The sequence below is a fragment of the Hippopotamus amphibius genome, chromosome 2, assembly GCF_030028045.1.
Source record: "Hippopotamus amphibius kiboko isolate mHipAmp2 chromosome 2, mHipAmp2.hap2, whole genome shotgun sequence".
Classification (NCBI taxonomy): Eukaryota; Metazoa; Chordata; class Mammalia; order Artiodactyla; family Hippopotamidae; genus Hippopotamus; species Hippopotamus amphibius.
In genome coordinates, this window is record NC_080187.1 from 177,756,646 (window position 1) to 177,777,941 (window position 21,296).

At 42.1% G+C, this 21,296-nt stretch overlaps 1 protein-coding gene across 1 annotated transcript in view; it reads right to left on the minus strand.

The window, feature by feature from the left end:
- Positions 1-21,296, minus strand: part of RYR3 (ryanodine receptor 3) — a 361,967-nt gene that overhangs the window by 294,161 nt on the left and 46,510 nt on the right. The window contains 4 exon segments of the mRNA XM_057721476.1: positions 8-107; positions 1,019-1,131; positions 6,818-6,896; positions 9,152-9,226. Of these exon segments, the coding sequence (XP_057577459.1) occupies positions 8-107; positions 1,019-1,131; positions 6,818-6,896; positions 9,152-9,226 (367 nt within the window).

A 21,296-nucleotide genomic window follows, 5' to 3' on the forward strand; every position in this document is an offset into this window, starting at 1 on the left:
AGCACACCTTCTTCAATGCTACTTCCTGAGCACGTAGGATGTACATTCCAGAGTGTTTGCATAAAGGAGGCATCCACTTGTATGTTACCGTTTGATATTGAGAGATGCTGCAGCAGAAACAGAAATGAGACATCCTTTAAATCAACAGGTCAGTTCTGACAGAAGTGGCTCACCTAGAACTTCAAGGATTGAATTAAACAGCCTTACTGTCATTGGGCTTTTTCTACATAGCCTGTGGGAGGTTGTCATACCCAATCTAGAAAGAGCTTCAAAGTGGGACACTTTATTCAGGGGAGAGGAAGCATTCAGCTGCAGAGCGGGCAGCCAAGTAGTGACTTCGTCCCCTCAGCTGGACCCCTGATTCAACAGGAAGTTATGAAACGTCTATTCTTGGTAGGAGAAGGGAACTCACAAGTGGGAAAAATTACTCCAGCCTCTGGTCTAGGCAAAGTAAAATCTGCTGGCAGGATTGGCACTGAGAAGCTTAAAAACTTGTCTGTGACCTTTCCCTGATCTGCAAGGTAGTGCCCCATCCTCCACCCCTAAGGGCTTGATGTCAATAACGCCTGCCTAGTACCATCCCCAGGTGCAGAATCTCACCTGCCTCTTCCAACCACTGTGACACCCCACACGCTGGAACATGTACAACTCTCTTTCTCCCTCCAGCATAAGTTTATGTTTTTATATCCAACACTTTCTGGCTTGCTCTTCATTGGACAAGAGGTAAAGAATGTGATAAACTGAGAGTAACTAACATGTTAATAGTTGTTTTGCTTAGGAAGTGCCTGGGGGCGTTTAAGCAGAGTTTGCTGGGAACAGTACTTTAAAAAAATAACTAACAGTTACATTCTAGGCCCCCTGATAAGCTGGCAGGAGAGAGAATTTAATCACTCCTCAAATATACTGTGTAAATGTATCTTATCCTACCCAATCTGATGTGGTTCTGTTCTCCCTGGCCATCCATTCCTAAAGGAAACTATTCTGGAAATGAAAGATGCTTGTGTTAGGAGGTACTTACAAGGTATCTTTCCGAGGATACGCTGACAAGGATGAGGTCATCACCAATTCGAACCTTTTCTCCCTCAGACCTCTGCTTGGAAGCGGGATGTATGGTCCACCAACAGGCTTCTCCTACACAAAGGCTCCTTGAGTTAGTGATTGCTTCATGAAAGCCAGTGTCCCTAATTCTGTCCCTCATTCTCCTTTCTCCTGATGAGAATCCCTGAAACATGCACACGTACATTCTGGGCCTCAATTTCTATTTATCTATAAGCATTCCAGTTACCCCACGTCTGCTCTTGAGTATGTTAATTATCTTCAGTTTCTCTAGAGACAGAAAGACAGGATTTGGAAAAGAGTACTGGAGGTCACAAACTACAGAAGCCTTTGAGTGTTTTTAATACACATAGAAAAATGCTTTTTTTCATAAGCACCTACAAATCTTTAAGAAATGACTTCATTGGTCTACTGACCATTTACAGACTTTTATCTTTGCCCCACCCCTTCCCCATTAAATACTGCTAAATCATCACGAATTCCACGGAAAAAAAATTAGAGGTTTTCAAAAGGCCCAAGTCTGCAAGGACTAAGACAGCAGGTGAGAAGTTAGTAGCAAAGAAGAAAAATTGACATTTTGGAAAAAAGAATGTAGATAGATGCTTTTTGCCAAGAGAAAGCTACAACTCCAGTCTTTGGGAAAATGGATGAAAAGTTGATCCAAGAAATAAGGCCATTCCTGCTACATACTCTCCAGAAACTCTCTGGAATTGGAGGTAACAGTTCCTTGTGAAGGCAACCATAGAAGATGGGGTTGAAAACAGGAGGACTGACTGAAAGTTTTAAGGGAACATTTAACCTTTTGCATCCTTTTCTCTATCCTGCATGCCAGGTGACTCCTCCTCCACTCTACAGAAGAATAGAAGTTAAATCCATGGAATGACAAACCATCCGAGTTATCAGACACTGTCAGACAAAGAAGTAAAGAGCAGTGCTGAAAATGGAGAATAGTTAGAATTCTACAGCCTCATTAGTAAAACCCCAGCTCCTTTTCCTTTATCTCCATTCCTCAGCTTCCAGAATGCCAGCTGCGATGCTGAACCTTCCCCCACCCAAATGAAGATTACTCTTTAGGGAAGCCAAACTACCCAACATAAAAGATACTACTGTTTCAGGCATCTCCAGTGCAATGCCTAGTCCCTGCTAGATTACCCCAAAGTGAGGCTTAAGAGATGGCAAGCCACTCACACAGTCAGTACTTCCTGTCCGCGTTTACCACCTAGATCTAAATATCAACTGGGACCAAGGATGACCTGACGTGTGAGGAAAGTCTCTCACATGAACGACAGGAACAAACCAAAAAATGGGTAAAGGGAAAAAAACGAAGATTACAGAGAGCTGAACATAACTTTAAGCAAATCTTAGAATTAATAATCTCAGAGAGATAAGAAAAAGTAACATTCAGGAAGCAGCTATGAGTATCCATGAAGGATCCCTTCAAAGAAAAAGAAAACTCTGTGATCCTGAAAAAGAGAGAAACAGGAAGGTTGTAGGATAAAGTTGACAAATTCTCCCAAACTGAAGAATGAAGAATAACAGATTAGAAATAAAACAGAAAAGAAAATTAGAAAACCAATCTAGAGGAGTTCCAGAAAGCAAGAACAGAGAAAACAAAGGGAGGAAATTAACAGAGATAATACTAAAATTTCCCCAAAGCTGAAAGACAAACACTTTCAAATTGAAGAGGCCTGCAGAGTCCCTAGCACAGTGGAGAATGGACACACACACCAGGGTTCACTTCTGTGACACTGAGAATAAGCAGAATCCAGGCAAGACATAGCACTATGGAACTGCAGACATCAGGGCAAAAGAGAAGACCCAAGTAGCTCTCAGAAAATATAAACAGGTCACACACAAAGGATCAGGAATCAGAATGTAGACATCTCACAGCCAGACCAAAAGCTAGAAGAAAACAGAAGAAAACCTTCAGGAGGCTGAGAAAAAAAAATATTTCCAGTGTAGAATACTCTTATGAATTACTTGTAAAGCTGGAATTAAACTTTCGGACAACAATTTTTCTCCCACGGATCTTTTCTGTAAAAGCTACTGGAAATGGACTCCCTCAAGATGTGATAAACCAATAAGGGGAAAAACATGAGATCCAGGAAATACAGAATCTTGGAGAGAGGAAATGGGAATTTCCTAGATGATGGTGGATGTTTCTAAGAAGATGAAACTGATAGAATAGCTACTGTGACTGAATCTAATCAGGGGAGAGTTTCTGTTCTGTGGGACAGTTTAGAAATGAATGACTGGGTCATGGAAAGTAAAGCAAAAAACAAGGCAATTAAGTATTGGGGAAACTCAAAAGCAATACAATAAAGTGAACTGACCATAGTATATCACGAGTCTCATTTGCAAATAAAAGTTACAGTTATATCAATATAAGTAGTTATTGATTTGGTAGTTATATAAAAAAATAGATGCAAATATATTGGGAGGATGGAAGGAGAAAACAGGGAAGAGTGAGTATAAGAGCTAAATTTTTATTATTCACTTAGGACTTCAACAGATCATATCTAATCTGGAAAGAATAACCAAATAGCAGTAAACTGTATGACTCATACACAAGTAGGGAACATACTAGAGGAGCTGAGAGTGGATGCCCCAGAGAGGCAGGAATCCAGAACGGGGAGGGGTGCGGCCAGAAGATGGATGTTTTCAATAAGCATAGGAGCACTATTTCTCTCTTTCAACTATGTACAGGTATTCCTTTGATTTACTTTGGTTAAAAAAATATGATCATTTTGAGTACATTTTGATTAAGCTTAAACTTTTGTAACAGAAGAGGCTGGCCTTTACATTTGAAGAGGAAAATGACATGTATATATTCATTATGTGCTCTGGACCACTGAGGGGTACTGGGATGAAGGGGTCCTAAAGAGGTGCACGGGAGAAGAGCATCCTTGTTCTCTCATCCTCTCCTGGGAACAGGTCAGTGGTCTGGAGCCTAGGGATGGGGCCAATCTCTACATCCGTAGGATATGCGAGGGCTGGTTGAAGGTTCTAAAATACCTAACAGAACTTTTAGTGGGTTTTTTTTTTTTTTTCATTTTTTTCCCCCAATTCTAAACCAATTCTAAGCTATGTCTAAATGAAAACAACAAAAAAACTTTTGAAAGGAGAAAAGAAAGAACCCAATAAGCAAAATCAGGGGCAAAATGGTCACCAGCTCTGTTAGGTCAGTCAAATCATTTACCATCCACTGTGCAGGGGGAAAATATTCAAGAAACTGCTTCCAAACTTCTACTCACATTCTCCTAGAGATTCAACTCAACTACTTGTTTTCAACTGAGAAGAGGTTTCTGAGCCAAAAGTGCCTTCACAGAATGACCTGGGTAAGAAACAATGCTATTCTGTCAGATCCTGAGTGACTCTTCTCCTGAAGTGAGAAGACCCACCCAGGCCATCCTGAACTGTATCTGAGCTCTTGAGCCTTCTTCTCCTCTCCCACAAATACCAAGCTGGCCTTCTTCAAGGAGAATATGAAATGGGTTGGGGGTGAAGGAGGTAAAATAAATCGTTTTAGGCTCTAGGTTTTCATGAACATCTGGTCAACCCTGTCCCCTCTGTCTTTCTGCCAAAGTCAGCTTCTGATCAGCCAGCTTGAACTTGGGTTGGTGCATGTGTTTCCCTAGTCTGTCAGCAGAATTCACACCAAGTCTGATTTTAGGGATTTAGAAAAAAAGTGCTAGAAAGAGTAATATTCTCTGCTATTTTCCTCTATTTTTATTGGAGGCTCTAATAATTAAACAAAATCAATTTCTTGAACACCTGACTAGAAAGTGGTTATTTCTCAAATTTCTTCCCAACTCTCAGAAAGTCTAAAGGCATTTTACTGGTATAAACAGAATGACCATATATGACTTTTGTGATTACGTGCTCCAAGACTGACAGCTGGTTTATAGTTAGAGGTCAACTTATACTCAGAATGTGTGGCACTTCACTCATTTTGTAGTTTTCAGCAAACGTTGACAACACCTTAGAGGAAATTATATTTTAAGAATAACACCTTAGTTGAAAACAAAGCAACCTCAAATCAAATTCAAACATAATCTGATTTTAGGAGAAAAAAAAAAACCTAAAGAGGTAGGCTCACTCTTCTGCTCTGTACAAAAAGGAGGAGAGGGAGGGGATTCCTGGACCGGACTGTACATGATGCAGAAACAGCAAATACACATCGGTTAAACTCTAGATTGTTTTTCTAGATACCTGTAAAATCAGACAATCTGGATCATCCTCTTATGAACTGACGTAGTTTTAGAAAAACTACATGGACTTTGTCCTTCTTTGGCCACCCAGCAATGGCACTCCCCTCCTATTTGGGGGAAAACGTCATGATATTAATGACTTTCTCCAAGTGAGACCCTTCCTGTCGTGTCACCCAGGCTGTTTGCTCTTTCCTGGCCTTTGTTCCTGCCCATTCTCTACGCCTGGGGCTCAGCTTCAGAGCAGGCCTATGCCACATCCTTCCAGTACACTCTCATTCTGCTTGAGTTAACGGAATCAGTTTCTACTGTCTGCAACCGAGAATCCTGATTGGTCCATAAGCCCTACCTCTAAACGGAGCAGAAATTCAGAAATTACATATGTAATGCCCTTGGCAGACAGATTGCGCATGAATATTTCCAGCCACAGGGAACCTCCTGCGTCCACGGCCAGCTGTTCCTCTGCTGGATGCAGCAGATATTACAAAAATGGCCTCCTTCACTGAGGTGAAATGGGTCTCTTTTCAAGTTCTATCCACTGCTCCATGGGTCTTCGGAAGAACCCACAGCAAGTCAGCCCCTTCTTTAATACCAGAAATATTTGTTGATAATTCTCTTTGTCCTCTGTTCTTCATTTCTGGTGTCCAGGGAGACACCAGCGAGAACCTGCATCTTCCTGGGTCACCACCTTTTTTAGGATCCACCATTTGACTGTCATTATTTTTGACTGAAATAAATAGCCAGTGTTTCCCAAAGTACATGACAGCATATGATGTACAGCGCTGGTGGTGGAGGGCAATTAAACAACACTGAATCATACAGTGAGAAATTTATTACTTTTAAACCTTTTGATTCTATCAGAAAGTTTTCAGTTTGGAGCTTGTGTATCATGAACACTTTTCTAATATTTGCCAACATCTCTTTAATTATTTAGTGACATGGTTTTCTTTTCATTATATTTACTTTTACAGCAAGCAATACCAGTTTTCTATTTATAGCAAGGATGTTCGTTTTGAATATAAAACTTTAAATATAAAAGTAAGTACATTTAAAGAAAAGTATAAAGTAAATTATAATAAAGGGGACGCACAGGAGTGGCAAAAACCTTGATGGTGGATGTCATTGACTAACATTCGGGAAACACTGCCTTGAAAACAGCTGGTTCACTGCAGAATAAAATGGGACTACTCTTTTGATCTAGACACTATACTTCATTACGTAAACCATATTATGCTTTGTTTTTTAGCGATAATTCGTTATCATTGGTTTTTATCAGGAATAACATCTCTACTTACTTTCAGTTCCTAACCCTAAAAATTGTTTTTCTTTGAGACTCTGGCAGACTGTGGTTTAAGTATATGCTCGCCTTCATTCTCAGTTCCTATGTTTTCATTGCACATTCTTTTTTCATTATTATTATTCACCAAAGTTTTATCAGACCTCTTTCTTGACCAGCTTGGTTTGGAATCCCAAATGAGTAGCATTCAGTATCCTTCTCAAAAGCCCTTAGCCCGAGACCCCACTGAGCAGCAGGCCTAGGTGTGTCGACTTACCTGTGGCATGTTCTCGCAGACCTACATCAAAGGCAAGTTTATCTGTCTGGGATCTTGATGTAGTCAAACATGTTAGATACTGTGGAACAAGAGCAGATGCTAGTGAAGTCATACTCTTCTGTCAAATCTTGGCATCTCACCACTAGTTGTCAATTTCAACACTGAGATACTACAAAAAGGGCTTGTTTATCTTATTCATCGCTATAGTAATTCTGGGATATATTTTTATAATATGTTCAAAGCCTCAAAAATGTTCTTATTCTGATGACCCAGTGATTTAACTCATAGGATCATGAGAAATAAGTTGAAATAGAAAAAGTCTGAAATATTAAATATGCTTTAGTTCAAAGATACTCTGAGAAACTTTTAAACTGGGAACAATATAAACAGAACATAAATGACCAACAATAATGGAAAGGTTAATAAACTTTGGTATTTCAGTGTATGGAATATTACATTACCATGAAGCGTATTTATCAAGAGTATGTAAGAGCAAGGAATATATACAAAATAGTGTACTTGTGCAGTTGCCACGTACGCAAAATTTAAATGCCTAGCAACCAGGCTAAAGGTTACACCAAACTGATAGCAAGTTATCTTTGGACAGTGGGAGCGACCTTGATGACCGCCCCATTTCTATTTATTTTCTGTTTTTCAAATTTTCTATGAGCTTTAAACCTTCTCAAATGTCTATATTTTTTCTAATTATAAAAATACATGTGCATGTAAAACTTAAAAATTATTTAAAAAAACTTAATAAAGGAAAAAAGTCCACAGCCTGTTCCCTGCCTCCTTTCTTGATAGGCACAGCAGGCCGTCTTAGAGTTAGACTGGGAGGCAGATAATGCACTTGGCACGAGCTTCCAGAGTTATACTTCTAGTTCTCTGCAACAGCAAAATGGAGAATCACTGTATTGTGCAGTCATCTCTCACAGGCTTTATGCTCAGAGCTGCTCCTGGAAGGACTTGGCCAGTATAGAATTCATGTTAACTGTGAGCAGGGTTTCTGGAGAGTAGGAGGCAACTGACCTAGCAACAAATAATGTAAACCTCCCTCTCTCTAGCACAATGCTAGCCCGAGTTTTCAAAGCCAAAAGAAGTGTGCTATTTGAGATTTGCTTATTCTATTTAGGTAGAAAAAGAGAGGTATTAAGGTTTTATTTACCCTATGCATAAGCACCAGTTTCTTAAAGGTAAATGATCACCTCTCAATTCTAGAGATTCCCCACTCTGTCTCCCATCTCCTGCTCAGATAGCCTTCCATTTGGGCATTTTTGTTCTTTGTCCTTTGCCACAAGGGACTATCACAGACGAATGTTCACGCTGAAAAGGTCAACTTCTTACCAGTGCTCAGGAAAAAAAAAATGCTGCAATAAATAAATAATTTAAGAGGCAGCTGCTGCTCTTGCTGCCAATTTGACAGATCAAACTTTGAGACGAACTATGCAGCGTGCTGCAGGTGTAAAATGTGTGAAAATAAAGTCTTGAATTAATGTACAGTTTTCCACTAGGGCTGGAGAAAGAAATCTTCCTTACACTGATAGCAAGGGAGAATGATATACGTAGGAACTGAGGGTAAATGTTATAAGAGTTGGCACGTATTATACTTGATTGAGATCACAGTATTCCTCTTAATAACTCCCTGCAAAAGAACGGCAATATCTGTATTCTACAAGTTACATTTATTTAGAACTTGAAAATAATTTTCAAGTTATATTGTTACCACCATTTTGGTTAATTCTGATTCTAGATCTCTGAAGAGTTATACCCTGATCTGCTTTCTGTGACTACTTTGCACCTTATCTGCCTCCTGCCTCTGGATTAACATAATACCTTCAAATTCTTCCAGGACTGAAGGCACCAGATATCATCCTATTTCCTTTAGCTAGTAAAAGAAGAGAAATTTCACAAAAAACCCCATTCGATTGCTTTTTCTCCTATGCCGGTTATCCTCGTGTACTGAAGTCATCAGTTATCCCATAGTTTATTTGATCATCTGTTCAACAGATATTTACTGAGCATCTAGTATATCAAGACACTGCGCTCAGTCGAGTTAGGTTTAGTTAAATAAATTTTTAAAAAAGACATGGTCTTTTTCTTCATGGAGTGGGGAGGAAGGTGTTCAGACACTAAACACAGAAATATGTAATCGCCAAGTGAGGTAAGTTACACGAAGGAAACTCTTAGACAGTAATGTGCTCTAGTTACTTCTATTCCAAATGACTCCACTGCTTACTTAACCTGATCTAGACACTTGCGGGTTTCCTGCCCTTTCTTCCCTCCTCATCTTCCCCCTCCTCCTTGAATGGTGAAAGCGGATCCAGATGTACTTACCATTCCGCTGAAGGAGTGCCGCAGGAGAATCGCGTGGCCGTACAGCAGGGTCCTGTGGCCACCGCCTTGTGCTGCCTGTGGGGGAAGGAGGGAGAGACGTGTCAGCACCGGCCAGGCGTGGCCTCTTTGATGGCAAAGCAACACAAGGAGTCTTGGAAGACAGACGACAAAGAAAAGACCCATCGCGAAGCTCCCAAGGAATTCATTCTAGAAGCGAGTGGCCAGCCTACAGGCGGGGGGAGACTGGTGACCACAGCCATGCAACATCCTTGGGAGAGGGTGGGTGGGGCCAGACCTCTTCTCGAAAATGGCCCCTGCCCGGGATCCGCAGAAACCCAGCGCTGAGCCACCAGAGAAGCACGTAAATGAGATCGGTGCTGCTTACCTTCCTTTGAAACTTCTCAGAAGCGTTCAGAGTGAGAGAGAGAAACAAATGTGATGTAACTACAGCCTAGTGACAGAAAGGCAGCGTGGGGTCAGGCGTATGGTCACAGTCTGCGCCTTGTGGTCTTTTCTCTTCAGAAGGCACTTGTGCCTCCTGCCCACTCAGTTAAATGGGTCCTATTTACCCACATTTCACCAATGAAAGAGGGCTCTGAAATCCGGGGCTTCCAAAGGGCAACCAGTGACACGGGAATAGATCCTCTAGTCAAGGGACCATCTAGGTGCCCTCTCTCTGCCCCATCAGGCAGCTCCACTCTCGCTGTTCACTCGGCGGCAACCCAAGCAGCGGGAGAGCCCCAAGAGGAAGAGACAGCCCAACATAAAGCCACTGGTGTCTGCTTCTCACCTTTCCCCTTATCTGATTCAAACACCACGATCTGAACCGAAGAGCACATATGTATTCCAGGTAGAGGTAAGCAGGTAACAGGGAAAACTAAAATCTACAGAAAATTCTAGTATTTTTTTGGCATCAACACGTTCAACATTTTACCCAACTCTCTCCCTGTCACGTTAACCTGCCCTCAGAGACAGTCACATTCTTTTGGTCGCACACCCCTTTTAGGAAGAAGTACTTGCGCATAGGTCCCCAACCCCACATATGGACAAAAAGATAGTTCAAAGCCTGAGACTAAAATTAATCTTAAAGACAAATTCTAACATTTTCCTTCCATATGCCCAGGGCACCTCGTACGCATGGTATTTTAGTCAGAGCTACAGAGCAGCAGCCCAAAGGCTGGTTTGAGGGTCTGCTCCTCTCCTGGGTCGACCCCCCCATCAGGGCCATGGGCGATGAAAGGGGAAGCTGGCGGTGGAGAGAAGGCAGAGGTCTGGATAGTAAGGCCTTGCAACTCTATTTGGATTAAGAGAATCACCCTGTAAAAGAGATGATTTTTCATGTCATACAACGAGCCTGAAGAAAAGGAAAAAGATAAATATGGTATCGTGTTAAAAAAAAAAAAAAAGCTGGTAACTATATATAAATGTGGCTGTGCTCTTTTCCACAGCGATAGAGATATTTCAATGCTCTCTAGACTTTAATACTACGGAAGGATTAAAAGTTCTTCGCAATATTTCTGAATTTCTTGAAACCATCTGAACTAACTTGAGCTGCTGTGTTTACAAATGTCAACAGCTTATGTTAAAATTAGCCATACCAAAGAATTTTCACCTCTTGTCAGTCTCACTGATATTTTCCCTGCACCAGTTGTAATATTACAAGTCAATTAATAGCTCACGATGGCCGATGGTGTGCGTGTATGCTCGCAGACCAGTCCTGTGCCTGAAGCTGAACTACCGACTGAACGACACTTCCCATTGCTGTGGGTCACCCGTTCCCTCAGTTCTGCTTTGTCCTGGTCAACTCTGTGAGTCATGCTAGGAGTCAGGAGTTGCTGGCCCCCCCGAGGGGCACTAAGGAGCCCGTGCTCCCCTCCTCTGCCAGTGCCGGAGACAGCTCCTGGCCCGCGTGTCCTCCATGATCAGGCCCACAGAGAAGCAGAGGGATGTAATTACCCCCCTGGGGTGGAACGGAACATCACGTGCAGCTCCTCCCTCCACTAGGATCTTAGATGCCTGTGCTCATCAGCTTGTTGGTACGCAGGCTGCTGGACACCCCACTGCAAGTGTCTGCTTTACTAGGCCTAGGGTGGAACCTGAGAACTCACACTCCTCATAGGTTCCAGGGAACATGACATTGATTGATGCCGCTGGTCGAGCGGCCACAGTTTGAGGACCACGGCTTTAAGGAACGATTGAGCTTCCGTGCCAGAAGGGTGGAGGAGCGTTTTCTGCAGAAGTTTTGATACTCATCATCCCGGTGAGAGGCATCACTGGCACACACCATGCCTCGGTGCTTTACGTCCATCACGGTTCCTTCTCCTACCTTTTCAAGGTAGGAATCGTTTCACCCACGTGGAGTGTGAGGAATCTGAAACTCAGAGAGGTAAGGATCTTGGATGTGGTGGTGGTGGGAACTGAACTCAGAGTTAACTCCAAAACCTGGCTTATTTCACCCTGCTTTTTATAATATATTCATTTGCCTACTGTGTACAAAACCAAGGTACACAGTGCCAGGAAGAATAAGATGGAAAGATACTTTCTCAGCTCCCTAATGAAGGTGAATTGATACAGTTGAAATGAAATGAGCTCTAATCACACAGCAGGCACACAACTACCCTAAATGCTGTACATGAATCATCTCATTTTCTCTCTTCATTAGCGCTGTGAAGTGATGATGGAATTACCTCCATTTTACAGAAGCACAAGCTGAGGCTTCAAGAAGTAAAGTCACTTGCTCAAAGTCGTACAGGTTCCCAGGGCAACAAAGATGAGGGATTTAACCATGTGCTCTATTGTCTCCCTCTCTGTATTCTGGCAGGAGACAAACCTTGTGTATAAAAAACCATGGTACAAATAGAAATGACCTCCCTGTTCAGAAAGGTGAAGACACACAGCATTGGAATAGACCAGGAGGGTAATGAGGGTGTTAAGGAATTGCTTTATCAAAAAGGTAGACAATAACATTGTAGTAGGACTGTTGACGTGTAATGATGGTTTAAAAAAATAAAAAAGAGGAACCCATATGGGCGAAGCACTGGAGGTGGAGAGTATGAAGTACATGTGGGGACTGGTGGAAGATTCATTGGTTAGGGTTGGGTTTGATAAAAGAGAACAGCTGGAAATGAGTTAGGACCCAGGTGCGGGGCTGTCAGACTATAGAGGGCCACACCTGACTGCTCCACAGCTAACAGGACACCGGTGGAGGTTTTTGAATGGAGAATGTCACAGTCAAAATTGTACCTTAGGACGGTAACCCCGACTGCGAAATGGTAAAAGAACGGGAGGCATCAAACCCTAAGGACAGAAAAGATCATTCTCTCATTCATGTTCCAGGACAACCTAAGGAGAGGATGTAGACCAAATATCTTGGAGTCATCCTCTACTCCTTCCACCCTTTCACACTCCACAGTCCATCCAAAGCACCTTCGGTGCCACCTTCAAAATATATTTGCTATCCAACTACTCAGGGCCCTGCTGCTACCAGTCTGGTCCAACCTACTGCCCTGTCTCACCGTGATACAATAACGGCCTCCTAACTGTGCCCCAGGCTGCACCCGCCCCATTTCTAGTCTGAGCTAACACAGCAGTCAGGGCCATCTGTTTAAGACTGTCAATCACCTCACGTTAATTTTCTTGCTCAAAACCCTCCCAATGGCTTCCTTTCACACTTAGAAGTACAGCATCCTCACCACGGCTTCCAAGGCCCTGCATCAAGAATTGGCAAATTTTCTCTATAAAAGACCAGACAGTAAATACTTGGGGCTTTGCAGGACACATATGTCATGTAGTCTTATTTTTTAAACAACTTTTTCAAAAATTAAAAGCCATTCTTACCGAGAGGTCTTTACATAAACAAGCGTGGGCGGGATGCAGCTGGCTGTTGTGAACCCTGCCCTGCCTGATCTGGTTCCCTGCACCTATCTGACCTCATCACCTGCCAGCAGGAGGGTCTCCACCACTCCCTCTGCTCTGGCCACATAGCCCTTCCTCTATTCTTCAGACAAGAAAGCTCCTACTGCAGGGCCTTTGCACACATGCTTCCCTGTACCTGGAATGCTCTTTCTTCAATATTCTCATGGCTCATTTCCATCCTTATTCATCTCTGTGCTCAGATATCTCATTAGAGAAGTCTTCTCTGATCATCTCTTCTAAAAGAACAATCACCCTTACTATAAGATCACATTTTTTTCTGCTTTATTATTTCTCATGACATTTCTTAGCTGATATATTACTTTTGATGTGTATCTTCCTTCCCTCCCTCCCCCTAGGACAGAAGCTTCCTGAGTCTTTGGTGTGTTCTCTGTCATATCAATATCAATTTTATCAGTGCCTGGCAAACAGGAGGCACTCATTTTCGTATTACACATTCATATTTCCTATTCATATTTCCTGAACGAATGAATCATAATTGGACGAGGTAGTCCTTTTGTTTCCCTCATACAAATGGAAAAAGAGAAACTTTCCTATGGTCAGCTCTGATTTGAACTTGGGCCTACCTACAAATTCTACCAACCCTTTTCACTATTTGACGCTAATTCCGGATAACACTCCAGGAAAGAGGTGATATGCTTACACAGAAAACCTCATGGGTCTGTTCACAAGCAGAATCCAGACCTCAAGACTGTGAGGCTTTATTGGGACGGCAGTCCTGTCCCTGCTGGGAGTGACCTTGGCTGTCATCGCTGACAGAATGAGCATATATGGTAACAGCTCGCGGGATGGGAGTGCAGCAGGGGGCGAAACTAGCAGAAGTGCCCTGATGCCATGTCCTGAGGAAAAATATTCCACTAGATCATTAATCCAATCATCTCATCTGTAATTTCAAAAGTGATTCCATCAGTGACATTTCTTTTGGTGGTTCCCAGAGGACGCTGTCACCCAGTAAGATAAACTTGATATGGCAACAAAGAAGAGGGGAACTCTGCTTCCTCTCTCCAGCCAGACATAAATATTTCAAGACTGTTGGATCTCTAAGCCACCTTCTCTTATAATCTGGAACCCCAGACTCCACTTTGGGGGTTCCAGGACCTGGAAAGACTCCTTATGGATCTAACATAAGCCGTGAAAGATTTGGGGGCCACCTTCTTGGAGGGTTTATGGGGCACAACATCATTTCCTAGGTAGAGATGTGTGTACTTTCATTTTCCTTTCCTTCCCCTTCCCCACCTCCCTTCCACTCTGTTAGGCTATCAAAGAAAGAAAGCAGCCTTGCTAGAAGGTCACAGAGCAACATGTCCTGAACGTGTTGGAGGCCCTTTACATTACCCAGGAGGTTTCTTTTGACACACGTGACAACTAAATAACGATGATGCCATACAAGGAAAAAACCAGCAACACCTAATAGCAGAAGCAAAAGTACGTAACCTAGTAGTTCCAGTTAGGAAACATAATGAACGTTTCTATTCACAGTTGCTACAAAATACTAAAATTTTAAGGAATTTACCTAAATGTTGAGCTAAACCTTCAAAATGAAACCACAAACTTTTGCTCTATAAAATAAAATCTGATTTGGTGAAATGGAAAGGTGTACCTGGTTACGGAACGAGACTGCTAGCATCTGTTGATGCTTATTCTCCCAAATTTAACGTACAGATTTAATGTCATTTTAATGAAAATTCCAGTAGGGTATTTTGGAATTCAACAAAATTGCTATAAAATTAATCTGCAAACATAAACAGTAAGAAACTTATTCTAAAAAGGAACCAAGTTTTAGAAAATGTTATGAAGCAGAATTCATTCATTCTGGTAATGGTTCAAAAGAAGAATGTTACACAATACAGACAGGCCGTGAACAAATCTGAAATGCACTATATGATAAAGCAGATTTTTAGTACAATGAGGGAAGGCAGGATTATTAAGCAAATGTCTCTTTGATATGCGGCTAGCAAAACAGAAAAGTATTCAGTAAGAGCCACAGGAAATATAAAAGATAGATTCTGGATGGGTAGCAGAATTAGATAATTCCTTTTAAAATTAAATTCTAAGGCAACTAGAATGTAATAAATAGTCCACATTCTTTTACGGACCTAATACTTATCCATGTTCTGAAGCAACAGATAAACTCAAAGGAAATAAAAAGACAGGATTTTACCAAGATTACTAAACTTCAGAACAATGGGAACATCAACATGTAATAGACTACAGAAATTCTTTGTATGGCTTCAACAAAAGGATTAACATCTCATTGAAATGTAGGGAAAAAAAGCACCAAATAAAGAAACGGGCAAGGGATATGAATACGTGATGCGTATCAGGAATAAAATTAAAACATATGGCAGAGATCTTAGCTCTTCTAGTAATGAAAGGAATGACAATTAAAGCAACTTTGATGTATCATTTTTCATCAACTAAATTTTCAAAATTGGGGAAAAAGCCTTAATGCCATCAGAGCTGCAATGTAGCTGGTGCTACGCTGTACAAGCGGCACTGAGTACAACTCTTTTGCAAAGCGCTATGGTAATACCGAAAAAGAGCCACAAAGAAGTCAATAATCTTTGCTGTAGTAATCCTACTTCTGGGAGTGATTTTTAAAAAAGCAAAACAGTATACACATTGTGGTGAAAAGAGCATCATAACGGAGCAAACATAAACCTGGAAAGGACTTCAATATCCAAGAGAAAAGTATCTAATAAAACATGGGGCTTCTTCAGGATGTTCTATCCTGCAACCATTAACAAAGTCAATTTACAGAGGCTGCTGGAAACACAGAAAATGGTTATAATAGACTATCATGAAAAAGGCAGAATGCAAAATGCCTTCTACTATCATATACACATGCAAGAATGATAAGGAAACCTATAAAAATGAAATAGTCATTTGGGTGATTGCAGAACCATTGGATTTTCCTTTTTCAAATTTTTCTTTAGCACTACTACCACGTGATCATTTCAGCAAAACGTGTGTGTGCGTGGCGGCTACACCACGCTGCATGTGTTTAAATAATGGAGGGCTACAAAAGTGTTCTGTCTCTGTTAAAACTCCAGTTTGAGGTTTAATTTGCCAGGGCTCTCTGTAGAGGACCTTACCTGCCTGAAAGGTGGCTGGCAAGGCAGACCTAGCATGCTTGCAGTTAGACGCTTACTCCAGAGTCGAGCCCCACGCTGCTGTCGGATAGAAAGCCCAGAGAGGCAGCCTGTATCTAAGATACCTCTGTCCTCCTCTGAGTTCCCTCAGGCCTAGCCCCAGACTCCGCAGGGAAAATCTCTTGCCCAGGGAGTCACCGTTGCTTAGATCTCAAACACACTGGCTCTTCTGACAGCCCTTAGTGGCTCCTTCACCTTGGATCCCATCCTTGTTCCTAGGGACTTGGTTCCTACACTATTCCATGCTTCCCAAGGCTGCCTCCACAAGCCAGAAGATTCCAGGTCCACCTTCCTTGACTGCTACGAGCCATCACGCCCGTCTGGCCAAATTCCCAAGACCCTACTCAAGTACCCCACTGTTCTAGGAGGGGTTGACAGATAGAACTGCATAATCAGTGGGGCAGATGGGACTCCCCAGCTCAAATGGCACCGAAGGAACTGTTGGGGCACTTTCCAAACAGGTCTTGGACTGGAAATTCCTGGTAACAGAGACAATTTTCCCTCTTTAATGATAGTTAAAGCGGCATACTGGAATTTAGAAAGACCAGGGGTGGGAATGCACACGTACAGATTAGTCTGACTTGTGATTTGGAGTCAGAACCAGGGAATATGACAGCAGCAATTCCACAAGCACATTCTAGCCATCTTAATTCGCTCACTATGTGTGAAATTCTGAAAAACCCAACGCAGGACAATAAACGCTTTTCTTCACCACCTTTTCTGGGTCAGATATTCTACTCTTCAGCTAGGTAACTGTCAAGTCCAGCTTTTGGTTCCTCACTTTAAGGGATATAAAGACACTATAATAAGTCTGAAGTATCATTCTTATAATTTGACACCTTGATTTTCCACCTGTGAAAGGATGATTAATATGGATCTAAGACTCTTAGTCAAAGATTTCTGAGCCATTAGCTATAGAGAAAGCCACGGCATCAGGACGGAGTCCCTAATGAGGTTTCCTCTAAAAGAAAAGCTTCAAATGAGTCTGGGCCAATTCGACCACGGCAGTGCAGGCCCTTAAGGTAAACACACATGAAAGGAGGCCACGTTCTTGGCATCCTTCATGGGCCTCTTGGGATATTGTTAAAAACCACAACCACGAAATAGAATTTTAATGAAGTTCAGAAAAGAGGAGGAAGTGCAGCATCTGAGAGCCCACTTCCCCAAGTTCAATGATCACGACAGTCTCCCTAGTTGCCTTACTGACAAGATAGATCCACGATTCACAGGCTGCAGGCACAGTACAATCCCAAAGGAAAAAGGCTAAAGCTGGTCTGCAGAGGGCCTACGGCAGAACTTGCTCTGTCTGAGGCCATGCTCTCCCAGCAAGGTCAGCAGGGTGACCGTGACTCCAGGGAGCCCAACCTCCTACCCCTCAGGGCTGCTCCCTCCCCATCACTGCATATCCCAGGGCCCAAGAACAGAAGGCTCCAAGAGTTGTGCACAAAGGCAGGCTAGTCTCTTTTCTTTCTTTTACTTCTTAATTAGAGAAAACACAGGCAAACCCCAAACAATCCATCCCCTGACCATCTAGCACTGAAGGCCAAATGTACCGTTCTCGTAGTTTATAATTCATTGAATTCAGCCAACTCACCCTCTTGGAAGCACCTAGAAGTATTCTTCCCAGGTAAGAAGATTTTAGCAATCTTATTTTTGTTCCAGTCATTAATGTCATAGCCACATGGAAGTAGTTCAGGACAAAAGGATGAAAAGCCAGAGCCTGATGTGAGAAAATGTAAGTTCTGGCTCATAAGCATCATCTGTCACAAGAACCTGCACAGCAAGGAGGTATTTTCTTCCAGGAAAGTGCTCACATGGCTTCTCTTTTGCACAGATCTGGCCGAAGAGGTAAGGAAAATCAGAGAGAGGGCTCAGGTGACTTAGGGATCGCAGAGTTGCTGCCGTGATGACCCTGAGTTCATTATTTCCTGTGAGCACTTCAAGTCACGAGAAGGAAGAGCCTGTGGATGGTGCAGATTTGAGCCCTGAATGCATGACTAAAGGCAAGTGAGAAATCTCCTGCCTTTCAAGTCTTTAAAGACAAGGGTCTCGGCTCTTTGAACACGGTGAGCACATGCCACCATGTTCCCTCCCCTCCTTCCCAACCCACGATGTTTGGAGAACAAATTAAATGACTTTTGGATGTTCCCACACAGCTGGGATTTTACAAATGCTGACGCTGAAACAGGAGGATAAGCATTCTCCATTGAGGGAGGAAAAGGTGGCCACTGGGATGCCTCCAAATTGAGCCTGGGATCATTCTAGACGTGCCCGTGCTTCTCTTTGAAGATACACTTCACAGGGAAACCAGATAGCCAAGATGGCAGCTTGAACACGTTTCCTTTCATGGTATCTTTTAATAAAGCAAATTGACAGGAGATATTTGTCAGAGCATTAATGACATTTAGATTGATGACAAGTATACTCTGAAAGAAGTGAAGTGATTACTTTCTTCTCTGAATTAATTTTTCCCCTTTCTCCTATAGCTGACTAACAGATTTCTAAGAGTCTGACCCTGCCAAGTTCATTCTCTACATACAAGGACCCTGTCAACTAGATTTGTTTTCCAGTCACTGATCTAGTTTTTATTTGAACCAGCCATCCTCATCATTCATCAGACTTCTGATGAAACAGTCAACCAGCGGCCACATAGAGTCAAGACTAAGAACTTTGCTCCACCATTTTCTTTCACCCAAGGTAATGTATAACAAATATTTTGTACAAAGAGTTTAACATCTAAAAGGTCAGATTACCTTGACATGAAAAATCAAATACTGTCTTTAATCTACTATGTCTCTAGGAGAAAAAAATCACCATTCATCCTGAGAATTAATAAAATAGGAGTAAGTTTTTATCATGAAACCACTATTGAGTCCTACTGTGTGCAAACCCCTCTACTCATATGGGCTATGAAGAAGAAATTGAACTCAAATATATTTTGTTGTTAGATCCTCCTCCCTCTCTCCTGCACTCTTTAACCTATTTTTTTCTCTCCCGGACATTATCAACACAACATCTGTTTCCTTCATCCCTCTGACCCCCTTGCACTCTTCCCAATTCTGATCTTGCTGGATAGAGATAAATGCATCCTGTTCTCTCTACATCTACACAGTAAGCCTAGGGCCAAGTTTACATTTCCAAGCAAAACAAACAAACAAAAGCCCGATCTTTCCTTGAAGTACTGAAGTGGCCTTAGGTGGAGAAGCTGATTCTCAAAGAGTTCTGTGTATGTGCGGGCCTGTGGATGCATAGAACAGGTGCTCCTGATACTTCTTGCATATCTGTGGACCATACACTGCTCAGAGGGCAATGGCAATGATTCTTCTGAACTTCTCAGGGGTTGATTACTCAGAAGTGCTCCTCAATCCCAGCTATCCATCAGAATCACTGGTGGAGCTTTCAAAATGAAAACAAAGCAAAGAAAAAAAAAAACTACAGTCTCAAAGCAGGGCCATTTCGCTAGGACTCTTATTTGGTAAGCTTCTGGTGGGTCCTGGGATCCTAGGTAATTCCAACGCACAGCCAAGCTTCAGAGCCACCACCCCTCTGGACCCTTCCCCAGCCACACTGGACCCTTCATCTAAGTAATCAGTATGATGCTTACGGTCAGCAAGTACTGGGTTGGCCAACAAGTTCATTTGGGTTTTTTGGTAACATGGAAAAACCAAATAAACTTTTTGGCCAACCCAATACTTCCCCGCTCTCAGAAGCATCATTCTGGACCAGTTGCTGATTTTCCTTTCAGCATTTCTCCAGGATCCTACCAAAGCAAAGAACACACATGGTTGCTCCCCCTTGCCCTTGACAGCTCTAGGACTAATGTTTAACTATAACTCTCTCTTAGTTCCGCTGCCACGTATGTGACAGATGGAAAGACACAAATTTCTACTGTAAAACCTGTGTGGTGAGGGCTATGGACAATTCAGACTTGGTAGAAAAAGAGTTCCAGGCCCACTCTGATGACATCTAGATCTCTGCACCCATTTTCATGGAGTCCAAGACCAGCTAGACTCTTCCGACGCTGCGTCATCTGCAGTCTGGCCTTCCCTCTCCCACCAGTCTGGAGTTCATAAGGCCTGGGAAGAGATGAAGTTGGGGGCAAAAAACAGAACAGATGAGGGGGAGGGACTTTTATTTTTTTTCTCTACTTGGTCACCCCCTCCCCAATCAGTCACTTCCAATCTTCTGTTCTAACTCTGGTTCCTGTGTCCTCAGCCCTTAAGTGTGCCCTCCTGCATTCTATCTTATAACATTCTACTTTTCCCTCTAATGTCCCTTAGAGTTGTTTTTAATCATCTAACACTTGGGCAGTGCAATTCCCATGGTTGCTTTCAAAAGCCCAGCTTAAGTCTAAGTGTTCTTGCCAACAACTGGCTCTTCTGCCAAAGAGAAAAATAAAACTTTTTGCATAAATACAGATGATTCACTTTGTTGTACAGCAAAAACTGGCACAACAGTGTAAAGCAATTATATTCCAATAAAGCTTAAAAAATAAAAAATAAATTAATTAAAAAAATAAATAAAACTTCTTTTTCTTTTTCAAATGTCTCCTCTGCTGGTCTGTGAATGGAAGCCAGGATCTGGATAGAGGAAGCGCTATCTGATCTATCTTCTCCCCACTGCGCAGGGAGTAAATTCATCACTGACATTGAGAGGATAACCAACTGGGACTGACAGTAAAACCCAACTAGAGCTGCAAGAAACCACAGTAAAGCTTTGTGGGCAAGGGGAGAAAGGCACATTAAAATTAGCACCTGCTATCTCTAAGAAGAGAAGGAGAGTGGCTGGCTCAGAAACACCAGGTATGGGTTACAATTTGAAAAAAAAATTATGCCCAAATAAGCAAAACTAAATCTCAGTTGTGCTGATGTTTGCCTCCTTCAATGGCTGGAGAAAAATCAATCAATCATTTCCCAGTGGGGTTGTGATGTGATGATTAATATTTACAATGTGATGATTTGGTACAGAAAAGAACACTGCAAGCAACAAATTAGCTGAAAAAGAAATAAAGAAAATGATCCCATTTATGATAACATCAAAAAATAAAATGCTTAGGAATA